General features: G+C 40.2%; 1 protein-coding gene and 1 long non-coding RNA gene across 10 annotated transcripts in view; one reads left to right on the top strand and one right to left on the bottom strand.

Annotated features, from left to right (window-relative positions):
- The window catches only part of SLC9A9 (solute carrier family 9 member A9), a 588,523-nt gene that overhangs the window by 117,658 nt on the left and 454,904 nt on the right, over window positions 1–15,961 (bottom strand). For 5 of the 8 annotated variants that reach the window (XM_009201572.4, XM_009201573.4, XM_021933832.2 and 2 more), the window contains exon 13: window positions 2,292–2,346. The exons of the other annotated variants lie outside the window; for them this stretch is intronic. In XM_009201572.4, coding sequence (XP_009199836.2) covers window positions 2,292–2,346 — 55 coding nt within the window. The remainder of the gene's footprint in view (window positions 1–2,291; window positions 2,347–15,961) is intronic. 8 annotated transcript variants of the gene reach the window in all.
- Window positions 1,657–14,741, top strand: LOC103882310. Of its 2 annotated transcripts, XR_004181970.1 has the most exons (4): window positions 1,657–2,595; window positions 4,055–4,182; window positions 11,713–11,880; window positions 14,468–14,741. It is a non-coding gene; the product is annotated as an uncharacterized LOC103882310 (long non-coding RNA). The 2 variants fall into 2 exon arrangements; XR_001900060.3 differs by having other exon boundaries at window positions 1,657–4,182.

Below are 15,961 nucleotides of genomic sequence, written 5' to 3'. Positions count from 1 at the left end.
TCAGAAAGCTTACTTATGGTTTGACTACAGCAAGTATATAAGTCCTTATGATCTGCTTATTCATGATTCTTTTTACCCCTCTAGTTTTGACTATCTGCTCTTATTAATATTTTTTACTGATTTTTAAAATTCTATAAAAATATTTTACTATTATTATATGTGGTGGTTTAAGCTGTCTCCAATCATTCATAAAATGAGATGGGTTTAGCTTAATTAAGTTGGGTCATTTTCATAAACCCAATTTTCCTTATCATAAATAACAGCCTGGAGAGGTAGACGTTATCATTTACATTTTACAGAGAGGGAAACTGAGACCCAAAGGTGTAAACACCTTGCCCAAGACCCCAAATATCACAGGGTTTTCACTGTTCTATGTTATGCTATCCTATTTCTCTAATAAAAAAGCGACTTTTATTGCTACAATATCTTCAGGTAAGAGTTGTTACTGATTTAATAATGAACTTTGTTTTAAAGTGTCACATGAATGAGATAAAATAAAATACATTTAAATCATAAAAGAAAGCATTTAGGCTAGTAGGAAATTTTTACCGATAATGGTATATATGATTGTAGAATATTAGGCATTTAGAAGATAGAGAATTTTATTTGATGAATTTTATAATTGGGTCTTTTCTTCTTTTAAAGAAAAAGGTATGCAAGAAGGACAAAATTTAGATAAAAGTTTTGCTTGAAGGTAGGAGAATGAATTATTTGACTGATACAAGATGAAAATGCTTTTTAAAAATCAGCCACCACCAGACATTACTGACTATTCATTATAGCCCACCAGTGTAAGGAGATGGGCTTTGATCTCCTTTCTAAGGTCACCAGGCTGGCTCTAATCCCAGTGCTTTGGGCACCCTGCTGTGCTCCATCCTGCAGTTAGGTGTGTTTCCTGGACAATGGAGTCTGTGGAAACTGCCTGGCCTTGGAACACATGTGACAAAAAACCTCAAAGTACATGAGAGCCAGGATCATCACCAACTTAATTTCCCAGGCTTTTCCGCAGAGCACAGGCCCCTTTCTTTGTCTCATCTGTGTGTGCCAGGAAAGCAGTGTCTTGCCCAGGAAAACTCACCAATTGTGCCTCATTGATGGCATTATTGGAAAAATAAGCATGAAATAAAAGAGAGAGGGAGTCCCTTAGAATACAAATATGCTCATAACACAATTCATTAAGTAATATCACTTATTTATGATATTCTCCTATTACATCTATGTCTGTCTACTTCTAATTTCAGCAAAAAGGTGTAAAATTTCCCTGCATTTGCTTATTTGTGTCAAGTACTGAGTTTAAAATGGCTAGTGCAAAACCGACAATGATAGATTCTACTTTGACGTTTGGTTCAAATTCAGTTTGGAGAATGCATTTCCCCTACTTGAGGTGATATGGTTTGGCTATGTTCCCACCCAAACCTCATCTTGAATTATAACTCCCACAATTCCCATGTGCTGTGGGAGGAACCTGGTGGGAGGTAGTTGAATTATGGGGACGGGGCTTTCCCATGCTGTTCTTGTGAGAGTGAATGGGTCTCACTAGATCTGATGGTTTTAAAAACAGTTTCCCTGCACAAGCTCTCTCTTTGACTGCCGCCATCCACGTAAGATGTGACTTGCTTCCCCTTGCCTTCTGCCCTGATTGTGAGGCCTCCCCAGCCATGTGGAACTGTAAGTCCATTAAACCATTTTCCTGTATAAATTACCCAGTCTTGGGTATGTCTTCATCAGCATTGTGAGAACGAACTAATATATCAGGGAAGAGCTCATTGTTCTAAAACAATTACCCCAAAGGATTTTCAGGTCTCTGTAGATAATTGTTGTTCAATTAAGTCAGGAATGGATCACCTAGACAGTTTCTTGGGCCTCAGACTGGATAAATGAGAAGCCGTCCAGCAGAAATAAGTCAATTTGTTGTTTGTGCAACATGCACTGGACATACTTTGTGTAAATTTCACTGAGTCGGCTAGCTAGCAAGTTGCTGGGTAGGGATTTTAACTATGGAGTGCCTCATTCTAAGAGCCATCATGGTATTGCTTGTACTTTGTAAAGTTTCCAGGCTTCGTGCTGCCATAGAGAGGCTTGCAAGTACATGCTAGTTCTAAGCATTCATATGCTAGAAGTTATCAACACCCTGAATTCCCTTGTATTTTATTGTAATCTCATTTGTTTTATCAGCAGAGGAAGCTCCGTTTAGAAATAGCTCCTTGGTCACGTGCTGGACAAACATGGAACAGCCTATGGAACAGAACAATCATATCTCTATATTCTGTGTATTGGTTTCTTTGACTTGCCTGGTGCTGTGAGGAGGGATCCTCCTTCAAATTTTCATCCAGGTCCACGCCAACTCTGTTAAAGAAAACCGAAAACTGGTCAATCCCCTGCTGCAGAAGGAATGAGACAGTCTTGTGTATCAGATGACCTAACCCAAACACAATGTGTATCTGAGAAAAGATTTGGCAGAAAACTATCCTACCTCTTCTTGAATCAAAAGAACCTCAGATTTATACCAAAATAAGAACTTGAACAGCTGGGCCTCAGGATGCTGGAGAAGTTAAGCATCAACAGCAGCTCTTCACTATTGTCTTTCCTGGCAAGGTAAGCATCCCTGAAACCCAGGATAGCAGCCATCAGGAAAAAGACCTCCATAGCCCCAAAAACACACATTCTGGAGAGAAGATGGCCTGGTACCTCGGCAACCACCCATTGACCAAAATGTCCTGGGAATGTGTGTGTCCAGCCTGGAGCAGTGTTTCCTGAGGCAGAGTAAACAGAACGTTTTTCTAGAGACTTCCCCATAGGGAGGATTCAGACTGTGGAGTCTGAGGCGTATACAGTTTGGGGGCTCTCTCTTTAAGGAAAATAATACAAAAATATAAATACAAAATTGGGAGTGAAAGTGACTCTTCAGAAGGGTAAGTCACAAAAAAATTACTATGTTTTTAAAGCTGGCAACTGCAATAGACCTCTCAAAGCCCAGGACAAACACAAAACATTTTAATTAATTAACTGTCTGACACACTGCTAAAATAACTTTCTTCTGGAATTTTTGCCTCCTAACTTTGCTCCTCTCTTTATATGATAATGATTTTGTATTAGAGAATAAAAAGATAAGGCAGTCTTTCCTCTAGCAAGACTGATAAAAATTGTTGATAGTTGGAAGGCATTAAGGCACGATTTCTTACACACAGACATGCTTGCTATGTGCCTCACTGCTACAGGGTAAGGTCCCGCAAATGCAAGATTTCTGATAAATTTTATTTTATGCAATTCCCATAAGCAATGCACAGTGTACTTATCAGTGTACATGCTTTGTCATTGAATATATTCCTGAATTTCCATTTTGATGAGGCATCAATGAAAACTGCATTTTATATATCTCATGATTAGAAGAATTTTCAGCAGAGTCTCCAGCCTGGCTCAATGCATCTCAAACCTTGTTTTTTCTTCACTACCCACAGACTTCTGATGCCAGGCACCATAGGACACGTTTATATTTAATTCAGACTTGTGCATTATTCCTGTAAGCCATTCCTACTCTGGGGTGGACAGCAGTGGCTTAGCCATGCACAGAAGTGACTGCAGCCCACACGAATGTATCCCATTCAATCTAAACTAAATTCACTCTCAATTCAGTTTCCCCTTAGTTGGATCCCCCAAATGCCCACAGCTATTCCAATACCATCTGATCAGAGGAGAAGTATGAGGAAAAGGAAGCTGTAGTGGAAAGAAATAGCAGTTGAACCCAACTGTGTTGAAACTATGTATTTTTTTGCAAATCTTACAAAAATATGAGACCATGGGAACACAGTACTGGGGATCTTCCCAGGGCCTTGGAGGGCCAGACCAAGTGAGGGGCCCTGAAACTCAAACTTCCTCTGTTTCCAGGGAGCGTCCCTCTGCCTGCTTCAGCTGGAGTGGGGCAGGGTGGGAGGGCTGGGGAGAGGTCTGGCCCAAGCTCCACCAGAGTCCTTCCTGTGAATCCACATTTGCTACACATTTAGGGACTTTTCTTCAACTCTTGTTCATCATAAACACCTCTGTAATCATCTTCCAGGCCTGCTGTTGGGGTGGGGGAAGCAAAGCCACGTGAGAAGCCTCCAGTTAAGCAAATGTGTAACTCTTTATAAGGAGAACAGTAACGGTAAAGTCCCACCTGTTTAAAATACTTCTGATTCTTCACAGGTAAGTGTCTTGTGGACGTGAATAGCCCCATCTCTCTAACCAAGGGGGGCAAATTCATAGCTATTTATTCTGTGCTGAAGTTTTTGCCTTAGGGCACTGGGAAGAGCCTCTGGAGGGGAGTAACCTTGATTCTTGGAGTAGGAAAACTAGCAATTTGATCTATGTCATCTGAGAAGGAACAAGAAAGGAAAGGGGAGGAGAGAGGGAAAGGATGTCAGGGAGGAGAAAGGAGAGGGGAAGGGACCAAGGGACGAAGGGACGAAGGGACGAGGGGAGAACAGCAGTGTAGAGAGGGGTGGGGATGGCCTGCCTCCGACAGTGGAACCCAGGTGTGGAGGCTCCCAGCCCACTTCTCTTATGGGGCTAGGCCACTCTCACAGCTGTGTGGTGGATCAGAGCCCTCCGGCAGGTGCTGGCTGCTCCCTAGAGGCTTCATTGCTGGATAAGCCCAGATCTCACGGACGAAGCTGCTGGGCACCCAGGTTGGCAGTGAACTGAAATGAGGGTCATGGGGCTCCCACCACTGTATCTGCTTAGGGCCTTTTCCTAGGTCTCTGTCTAGAAACCTGGAGAGGACAAAAATAGAATTTTACAAGAAGCCCAACATTTAACGTTTGAGGCAGTCCTGAGGCCTTTCACTAAAGTGAAAGCTTTTCTTCACAGCAGCAATCACAAAAGACATTCCTGCACACCTAGATGGGGTGGAGGAAGTGGATGAAATTCTTTCAGTTGATGGGGACTCAGTGGAAGGCATCTCAGAGGCCTTATTGGGAAGAAGCCTGTACCTCCTCCCACATCTCATCTCAGGGCAGGTCCAGAGCAGGACAAATGCCACAAGTGGCTTGAGGAAAGTCAACCTCCATGAAAGGTGCTTCCCTCCTGGGGAAGCCAGGGTGAACATGGTCCTCGCCTGCACAGGGCATACAGTTTGGGAGGTTCAATGAGGATAATATAAAAAATGTACCACAGCTTAAGTGCCATGAAGGAAACAATGCCTTCTTTCACTTGTGATATTAGGTACTTTTGATGAAAATCTGGCTAATATATGTTTCTTGGCTACCTGCCTCCTTAAATAGGGTGTAAGGGGGATATTCTAATCTTAACTGGGGACTCAATATTGCAACTGGTCCCATAAAGTCTAACACTTGCTGCGTTACAACGATTTCCGAGAGGTATATGAACCTTTTTATGACCACAATAAATGGTCCCTGGCTACTGTCATTTTTTTTTTTTTTTTTTTTTAATTCTCGTATCTGCCAGTTAGATTGCCTTTATTTTTCCTGGCTGTGACAATATGTCAACATATTGTCCCTATGACCCCCACCCCTTTTAATTTATTGTAGGACTAACCCTGACAAATTTATTTTTATTTTATCTATCTATCTATCTATCTATCTATCTATCTATCTATCTATCTAATTCAAATATCATAGGAGGACTTACAATCACACACAATTGTTCTTATAATACCCTTGCACACCCTCAGACCAACTTCCATTGCCTTGGAGGGCAATTTTCTGCCTTTTCTCGATTGTGATATATAAGCTGACATAGACATGCATGGCACCTTCACACAGCATCCCGGGGGTATGCAAACATGCCAACTACATCTGTATCTCTTACTCTCCTCTTCAAGAAAGCAAGTGAGAATATGAAACTGACGTTATTTTAGGGTTAACCATGTATCCACTCACTTTCAAAAACTTTTTACAGCCCTTTTTAATGCATGAACATCCACTTTTGTGCACAAAAGATCATTTATACATAATGAGTTTTTGAGAGATTGTTAGAAAGAAGACATAATATCGTCCCAGTTTGTGGTGTTACATGTATATAGCAGTCCCCTAGGTAAGATCACAGTATGAAGTCCAACCTCCTTAGGTGATATCCAAGGGTCTTTCGCACCTCTCCCTCAATGTTAAGTTAGCTACCCTTTCTGCTCATCTGATCTGGACAGTGTCCTGGGTTCGGTAACTGGACTTGTCCTTGTTTCTGAGCCCTGGTACCAAATACAGTCCCTGAGCTCTGGCCAAACGATAATCTGCCAGTTTCTCTCCCATGGACTGGACCCCCTCCCTCCAAACTCCAGGCTGGTATTTTGGGCCATGCTGGCTACCACTGAACTTGTGAGATACCCTGCCTGAACTCCAAGCACTGTCCTCCCTTCTGTCTGATCACCATCCTGGCCCATCCACCACGATGCCCTTCCTAGGTCTCAGATCTCCTATCACTAGAAGTTACTGAGACTTGGAGTGAAGTAGCTGTACTCCTCCAACTGTACTCTCTGCTCCCAAACAGAATTCCTTCTGGGCACCAGAGATCACCTTGTTTTGTCTGTGGCAACCCTGGCTCACCCTTTGCTCACCTGTCTGGTTATACCCAACCATGCAGGGCAAGCTCTACAGTATACATTGGCCCTAGTTGGAATCTGGCCTTCATGATTACCCTGTAGTTGTTGAAGGGTCAGTGATACCCAGCTGTCAAGAGGGTGGTTTGTAGCCAGACTGCCTGGGTTGAGAAATGTGGCTCTGCTTCTCACTTGCTTTGTGACCTGTGTCACTCACTCTGTCTCCATCTTGGTTTCTTCACTAGTACAATGGGGATAATTAGAGAACCCGTTTCACAGGGTTGTGGTGAGGACTAAATGAGAAAATTTAGGACCTGTTATATAGTAAGCTTTTAAGAATGTTAGCAGCTATTATTGATATTATTATTTTTCAGTAATTATCAGTGGGGCCAGAGCTCAGTTACTTATTACTTTCAGAGATAAGCCCTCCTAGTACTTGTTTCTGCACTGGGCAACCTTTGAATATATAGCAACAACCACATGTGAGCCACAGGGAGCAGCCAGTGTATAGCAAGGATTTCTGGTCTCATAGCAAAACATTGTTTCTGTTTAAAGAGGGCCAAGCTTCCTAGGTTTTGATTTTTTAAAAAATTTATTTGTTTTTGAGACACAGTCTCGTTCTGTCACCCAGGCTGGAGTACAGCGGTATGTTCTTGGTTCACTGCAACCTCCACCTCCTGGGTTCAAGTGATTCTTTTGCCTTAGCCTCCCGAGTAGCTGAGATTACAGGCATGTGCCACTATATCCAGCTAATTTTTGAATTTTCAGTAGAGATAGGGTTTTGCCATGTTGCCCAGGCTAGTCTCGAACTGCTGGGCTCAAGTGATCCATCCACCTTGGCTTCCCAAAGTGTTGGGATTACAGGTGTGAGCCATTCTGCCTCGCCTGGTTTTGAATTATTTATAATTTATTGGTAGACTAGTTAGGGTAACAAGGCCACAAAGAAGGAAAAGATGGTGTCTGAGGAGCAAGGAGAAAGAAGAAAGAGGGAGGAGCTGAGCAGAAAGCAAGCAAACAAAAGGAAGGTGAAAAGGAAAGAAAGAGAAAGAAATACATTATTATAAAGAATAGGTGACTGCGGTGGATAAATAATTGTAAAGGTGCACGCAGCCTTAGAAAAGGTGAGCCGAGGGTGGAGGGATAAATAACCACACAGCCCAAGAAAATATAGAGGAAAAAATATAGAAAAAATATAGGGAAAGTAAAGAACCAGTAAAGAATTAGAAAGCAACTAAAAAGGCTGGTTAAAATTTTATATGATGTTTTGCATTCCTGATGTACCTTTTAATTTTAAGCAAGTTGAGTGCTGCCTCTATGGTATTCAAATGGAAATGAAGGCAAGCTTCGCACATATTCCCAGCTGTGCCCTCATACATCTCACTCCGGGTTCCTCATTTACAACGAGCATCAAGCTCCATTTTCAGAGCAAAACACATCTCTTGTGCACCATAATGCACCCTCCCTTCCTATTGTGCTTCCATTCTTTGGTGAGTTTTATTAGACATATTGAAATCTCGGGATGCTCTTATACCCAACCATAGTTTAAAAAAAAATGCCCCAAAGTTGGGTTTTTCTTAGAGGGAAAGCAAGGTAACTAACAAAAGGCTCACTTTTCCCATTAAAGCCAACAAATTCCACTCTGATTCTTATCACTTAGCACCTCTGAAAGGCACTGAAATACTACTAGGGCTTAGTTTCATCCTGTGAATTCCAGTAGTCTTAGGTGCAGTTTTGATTCTTTTGAGCCCCCTGCTGACAGGGCCTGGGTGGTGGGGAAGATACATTATTTCCTCTAAGACCTGCTTTTGATGGCAAAGTCTAAAAAATGACATTTTCAGTAAGGGAAGAGTGGCTGGATATTGAGCACATAAATTCAGCTTGAAATGGAGGCATCTGAAAGATACCCACTGAGGTTTGGGGACTATTGTGTAGCCATGAGGATATCACTTGGGGGCCAACATCTGCGACTGTACCCTGTATTATTTGACTAAATAATCCCGGAGCTTGTGTAAGACCAACATTAATACAGTTAATAATTCAAATATTTTAATTTCAATTTGGGAAACAAGAAAATGAACTAAAGTAAGCGGAAAAACTCACTTTGGTTCATTTTGTAATTTAAGTGTGGCACAGTAGTTAAGAATTTGGACCCTGGAATCAGGTTGCATGGATTCAAATTTCACTTCCATTATTTACTACTTGCATAACTTTGAGACAAATTACTTAACCTTTGCAAATCTCAGTTTTCCCAACTATTAGTGGGGATAAGCATGTATCTATTTCATGAGCTATTATAAGGATGAAATGAGTTAATAAAATATATAAAATATTGGCTGCCATCTAGGAAGCACTCATGAAATATTAGTTGATGCTCTCCTTGTTAGTGCTGTTATTATTAGAGAAATGGATGTACCCTAAATTGAGTCATAAATACAATATAGGTTAAAGACAAGAGTGGCTTTTCCATAAATGACAGACGCTAGGATATAAAGGTCAATGATAGGATTCCTGCCATCAGTGACCCAAGATCTAATGGGAAAAACAGATTGGAAGCAAAGAACTACAGTATGGCGTGATAAGCATTGTACATTAATTATTTGAACACACCAACAAAGAGCCCAATCAAGATGAGCTATGGAGCGTTTAGGTAAGTTTCACAGAGGAGATGGACACTGAAAAGTGAGAATGAGTTTAATGGTAAGAGAGAAGTTTAGGGGAGGGGACTCCAGGCACAGCGTGGGCAAAGGCATAGGGGAACAAAGTAGGTTGGAACATCATAAATAACTCTGTATGGCTAGACTGCGAGGGTCATAAACATGGAGGTGAACAGAGTTGCTTTGGATGACACCAGAAAGTAACATAAGGCCAAATTATGAAGAATCTTGAGTGCTATGCTTAGAAAAGCATTTTTTGTTTCTCTGTAGGCAGTACGGGGTGAAATAATTGCATTTATGTTTTAGAAAGATCACTGGAAGTATACATTGTGATATTAAGAAACTGGTGGTTGTCTTCAGGTTGGGATAGAAAAGAAAAAAAAAAGAAACTGGAGGCATGGAGGTCATTTAGTAGTCTATTGCAATGGTCCAACCAAGAGTTCATTAGGGTCTAACTAAGTTAGCAGTGGTGGAAAAGAAGAGATAGATTTCAGAGATATATACATGAAGGGGTGGTGAGGGCCATTGCACATGACAGGCTCACTATGGGAAGAAGAGGAGGAAAGTATTGAGGTGTTTCTGAGTTTCTACTCCAGACACTTGAATGGTTCGACCTACCATTAGCCGTATTAAAGAAGGAGAAGCATGTGCATGGGAATTTCCCCCAAGGGACATCCTATTAGAAAGATAAAACTGAAACTCAGGGTCAGTAAGATCGGATCTGAGCACTTCTATTGTGAGTGAAGCAGAGTCAGCTCTCTACATTGTTATCAACTCAAGAAAAATAGCAGCCCCCTCAGAGTTTTGTCTAGTTGCTTGTCTGAAGTGGAGATTCTGACCAAAAGGTAAAGTCTAAGAATAAGGAAGGGATAATGAGTTCTTCAAGGTCAAGATAAATGGACTGGGAATATTCATAGAAGCTGGAGAAGGGTGTGGCATGTCAAGTATTTAAAGACACTTTGGACATCTTATTTAAGAAGGGTTAGAGGGAGAAGAAGGAAGAAAGGGGGGTTCTATAATTTGGGGACATGAAGTATGTGATATGATTGTGAGCCCCCCCATAGGAGATGAAGATGCAGAGCTGGGATGCTGCTGAGAGCAGTGGTGCCCCTTGGGTTTCCACCACTGCATGGACACACTGTCATTGCCTGGTACTCATATGCTTTGCTAGGTCCATTTTTCTACCCCTGGGACTTGTCTACCAAATTGAAAACAGCTGGGTCAAGGATTCATGCACCATTCCTGTCCTGGTATTCCAAAGTTGCCCATATGCCATTTACTTTTCTCTTAGAGATTATGGAGATGGAATGGATTTCATGAAACTATCGGGTTGACAAGACTAAACAAGGGTCAGGTCTCTCTTTAACTCTTTGCTGACACAGTTGACTGAAAATACTAGGTAACAGCTAAGAAGAGGCACAGAGCATGAACATTAGGAGTTAGACATTCTGACTGGCTGTTCCCATCACTTCCTTGTGTGACTTTAGGCAGGAAACTGTACCTCGGTTTCTTTTTCCACAAAATGGAGATAGGAATGGTAAGTATGTCATAGGCTGTTGTGGGAGAATACACGTAAGGGGCTTGGCACAGGATCTGGCCCCTAGAAAATACTTAGAAGCAGTAGCTGTTGTTCTTGTTGTGGTAGTGGTATTAATAGATATTGTTGTCTTTGCTACTTAGGCCTCCTGAATAAAAGATTTAACTGTCAAGATTTCCAGCAAAACAGTTATGTTTTACCTTTCCTCACCTGTGATTTTCCTTGTGATTTCTGATTCCAGTGGAGGCTTATTGATGATGGAGGTTTTGGAGTGTAAAGACTAAGAGTGGGGATGTTCTGGGTGCAGAGATAAAAATGTGTGGCCGGTGTTTACATGTGTCTGACAATTTAGATATACATTTTGGAGTGTATAAGTGTGCTGAAAACATTATGTTCTTTGAAAAATAAACATGAATAAGCAAGTACATGTCACAGACACAAATGCAGATCTACATCCTGTGCTTTATGTTTGGCACAACTTCCCTTGAGTTTGGAGTACTTAGTTCTGCCAAGATGTAAGCTAATTTCAGGCTACAGATAAGAGTCCATTAGAAACTAGATTGAAAATGAATACACAGACTGATTTCTTTTGACCTAAGCTGCAAGCATACTGACACCCTTTGGTAGGAAGACAGATGTAATAGCTTATCAAGGCATCTAGCCTTTCTTCCCTAAGGCTTCACTCTGGGTGGCCTGCCTGGGCAATTAGGGATTTATCAGAGTCAAATGCACATCCCCAGAAAAGCCATCCTTTCAAGTGGATTTGCTTTTTAAAATACTAGTGTTACTGGGTGGGGAGTCTTCACAATGTCAGACTGAACAAGTTATATGGGAAAAAAGAGGGGCATTTTATTACTGAATATGAAGTAGTTGTAGCAGCTTTATATGTTGGTATGAAACCATAAATGGTTGAAAAACAAATCCCAGGCTGTTAGGGGTCTGAGCAAGAAGTGGAAACCTAAAACCTGAAAATCACTGTGGTTATTTCACAGTTAAATAAACAGAATGATCTAATGCCAGAAGTGGATCTCCTTCCCTCACTTTCACTGTCAAGTGAAACGCCAAACTATGAGGAACTCCAGGCAGAACTGTGGCCTAATCCCAGCTTGCCATTAAAGACCATGCTTGGCGTGCATCGGGGTCAGCAGTGAGATCTCAGGGTGAGTCTCCACATTGTTGCTCTTTGATGTGCTCAGGCTTCAGTGGGAAACCTGGAAGGGAAGGAGCCTTAATGGGAATGTGTTCTCTTGATGCAAGGAGCATATTCTCCCCATGAACATCATCTACAAAATCACAAGTATATTTTGACAATAAGGGGGGAATGCATGGAATATATATATAATATATTTAAAGAACCGTAAAACTCCTCTATGCAATAATCCAAAATAACATTTAGCCCAGCCAAAGCAAATATTTTTGTGGAGTGACATCTTGGAAAGAATCCTTAGAAGGGAACAACAAAGCTTTGCAAAATTGATGGATATGTACCTACAACACAACTCATTCAAAACATAAAATTCTAATGGTTGATGCTGAACTGCCCCCCGCTCCCACTCCCTTACCACCAGATCAGCTTTGCATATTAATAGGGAAAGATGGTTTATAAGATGTTTTGAGAAAGCTTCCTCCCAAATCAGGACTTTCGCTAACTGCCAATGCCTAGACTTCCTTAGCACAGGATAAAACTCTTCATTCCTCATTGAAGATTAGGCCTTACAAGGCAAGGACTTGGGAGAGGTAATATTTGAGCTTGTATTCACACCAGATACAAGTGAATCAGACTTACTCCTGAGAGCAGAAAGAGATGGGAACAAAAGCCTAAGGTCAACAGAGGTATCTCCACCATGAAGCATGGAAGGAAGGCAGCGGGTGAAAAGGGAGCTGGAGACACAACATTATTATAGTAACAGCTAATATGTAGAATCTACACTAGGTAATATTCATGTATTATATAAAACGTATGGAGTTTGGGAAGAGGATCTGAAGTTATTACAACACCATGTATTTTAGTTATTAAAAGCAAAAAAAGAAAAATTTATAACCCACTTCTTTAGATTAACTATTAAAAAGCACTTGCAATTGGTTTCTTTAATAATTTTGCACCAGTAAATTTGTTGCTTCAGGCTATCCATCACCAACATCCTGGAGACGGTACAGAATTATTAACCACGTGGACTGAAAACATGAAAAAATAGCCAAAGAAGATTGTTTCACCAACACTAATGTATCACTAAAATTAAAATTAAAACAGCTTTGGGATATATAATGGTTGCCAAAACTGTTGTTTAAGCCCACAATTGGAAGCAGATTTGATTTACAATCTCTACAAATAACTGAAATCTTATTTTCATTTGGAGCAGTTAACATTCTGTAAGACCATATTATATTATAGACCATATTAAGACCAGATGCTACTAATTCACAGATGTTGTGTATATATATATATACACACACACACATATGTACACCCACATATATATCTATATTTCACTTCTATTTTTACTTTAGTGAAAAAAACTTTTTCCGTAGTCCCAGAAGAGAATCAAGTCAGAAATGTCTTAATAATGCATTATCTTGGTTTTTGCTAAAAATGAATAAATATCTTAATTTTAAAAGGAAAGCTGACAGAAAGACAATGGGTAAGCTAGGAAGCTGCTACTGCATGACACATAAAAAGAGAAGAAAATCATTTCAGTTTCTTGCTGAGATGGATTAAAGTAAATCACTAGAAAAATAATGTTTTTCTCTGGTCAAGTCTGCTATTAACCATTGGGCTGAAGTGCATGCTTGTGTGCATGACTATGTTAAAAAGAAATTAAATATTTAAAATTTTAAAAGGGAAAGAATTTGTGGTTAACACTAGAATTATAATGAAAACTGCACCTTGATTTTGGAATCAATGGTTTAAAATCAGGAAAGTGAATGAAAATTGGCGACAATACTATGGGGAAGAAGCTGTCTTATAGCAGAAGAGAAAGGCAAAGAGGAAAAGAGTAGCAAGAATATGTTGTAAAACAGGTTCTGAAATTGTTATGAAGACTACGGAAAGTGCACAGCATGGAAACAGAATTAGCATTAATTTGGCAGAAAATGACATAATGAAAGTTAATTGGATGCTCGTGGCTAATGTAACATTCAGGCTGTTTTGGCCTATCATTCTAGGAGATCATGATGAAAGCTTAAACAACTATTGTATATGAACTGATATTTTTCCTGACACCACACTATCCACATCCTAAAAGCAGGGCAGATAGACTATTTCATTAATTCTCTCCTTCACTCACTAATTCACCCACTCATTCATTCATGAAATACCGGTTGAGAATATATCAAGACCATTAGTATATGCTAGATATTGTGGTGGACATGAAAAATTTGTTACACTCATATATATCTTCAAAGTACGTACAGTAAGTTTCATCAAACCTAGATGTAGTTAATAAGGCATACCATTACTTTACGTACATCTAAGAAGAAAAATGCTGTTAATTATATTTGTGACACCATTGATTATGAGACACACTTGACTTCAAAAATGCTAAAGTGTGAAAAAATGTGCAGCTGGAATAAATGAATACCCACACAAAATAATAAAAATCTAGGGTTCAATAATAATGTCAAGCCATTACACATACTAGCCTCTGGATACTTCATATATGGCTAGTATGTTATTTGCTGTCCTTGGGGAAAAATTCAAAAGACATATTTTGAAATCTTTCAAACAAAATGTTCTTTTTATGCTTACAGATTAAAAGATAATTCATTCTCTACTACTCAGCCACAAAGAAGGAAGGAATTAGTGGCATCTGCAGTAATCTGGATGGAACTGGAAACTATTATTCTAAGAGAAGTAACTCAGGAATGGAAAACCAAACATTGTATGTTTTCACTCATAAGTGGGAACTAAGCTATGAGGATGAAAAAGCATATGAATGATACATTAAACACTGGGGACTCAGGGGAAAGGCTGGGAGGTGGGTGACGGATAAAAGACTATAAATTGGGTCCAGTGTATACTACTCGGGTGATGGGTGCACCAAAATCTCACAAATTACCACAAAACAACTTACTCATGTAAGCAAATACCACCTGTTTCCCAAAAACCTAAGGAAATAAACCATTAAAAAAACCTTTTGACTGAATCAATGCAAAAAAAAAAAAAAAAAGATAATTCATTCCCTTTTAAAATTCTGTGTCAGGCAACTTTTAGTCATCACTGGGTTGAATCAGAGCCAGGACTAGAGTGAGGCAAGGAAGACATCCTGTCTCTCAGGATCATGCAAGTGCTGAGCATTTTTATGAGCCCGAGAGTGAGTGCCTCCTTAGATTTTGCATCCTAGGTACCTTGTTTGCCTCCCCCAGTCCTGATCCTGGGTGAAATAACAACTTTGCAATTGTTTTTACTATTTTACCCTTGGATCTTCCAGACTGCTGACCTTTTCATTTTTCCCTCTACATTTATTCTACTCCCTTTTCTCCACATTATCCTGGACTCTGGAATGCAGACCAATGTAGATGGCATCATTTGGGTTATCGTGCTCTTTGGTCTTGAATTGGTTTAGCCAATGGGAAGCACTGACAGGATATTGGAAGGAGAGAGGAGAGTGAGACAGGGTATCTATTTCTTCCTTCCTGCCAGGTCACCAGGCTTGTCTGTATTCTTCTATCAAAGCCTCAGCTCCTTAATCCCTCTCTATTTACCCTACCCAGCTACCCTCTCTGGGTTCTGGTAAATATTCCCATTTGGGTATAGGTTGGTAACTGCTCTCCATTGATTCCAGTCCAGGGGTACTGCACTATTCCTTGTTTTCTAAAACCAGCTCATGTAATAGTTCCTTACTAAGTTCCTTTAATTTACTCAGCTTGAATGTGCCATTGTTTTTCCTACCTGGCAACAGACTAATGTAGAAAGCTATTCACATTAGTAAGCATGCAACAGTAAAAAGGTTTCACTTAAACTGGAAACTAAGTTTTCAGGGACTTGAAATTTCTTAAGAAATCCATAAATATAATAAATCTTAAACATAGCTTTGTTTCCAGCCTTAATGTCAGAATTGTGTCTTTAAATGTTTCTCTAAGGTACTTGAATATTCATGTACAACTTGACATAGACTGTTCCTATTCCTAGGCTGGCTCAGGTTTTCACAAGAAATTCACATACGAGTTGTGGCATCTGACAATGGCAGATGTTAGGAGTGCAGATCATATCATAAGATATAGTAGGACCTACACAGGAGGAAT

Source organism: Papio anubis, chromosome 2, assembly GCF_008728515.1.
Source record: "Papio anubis isolate 15944 chromosome 2, Panubis1.0, whole genome shotgun sequence".
Classification (NCBI taxonomy): Eukaryota; Metazoa; Chordata; class Mammalia; order Primates; family Cercopithecidae; genus Papio; species Papio anubis.
This window is presented reverse-complemented; position numbering and strand designations above follow the sequence as displayed.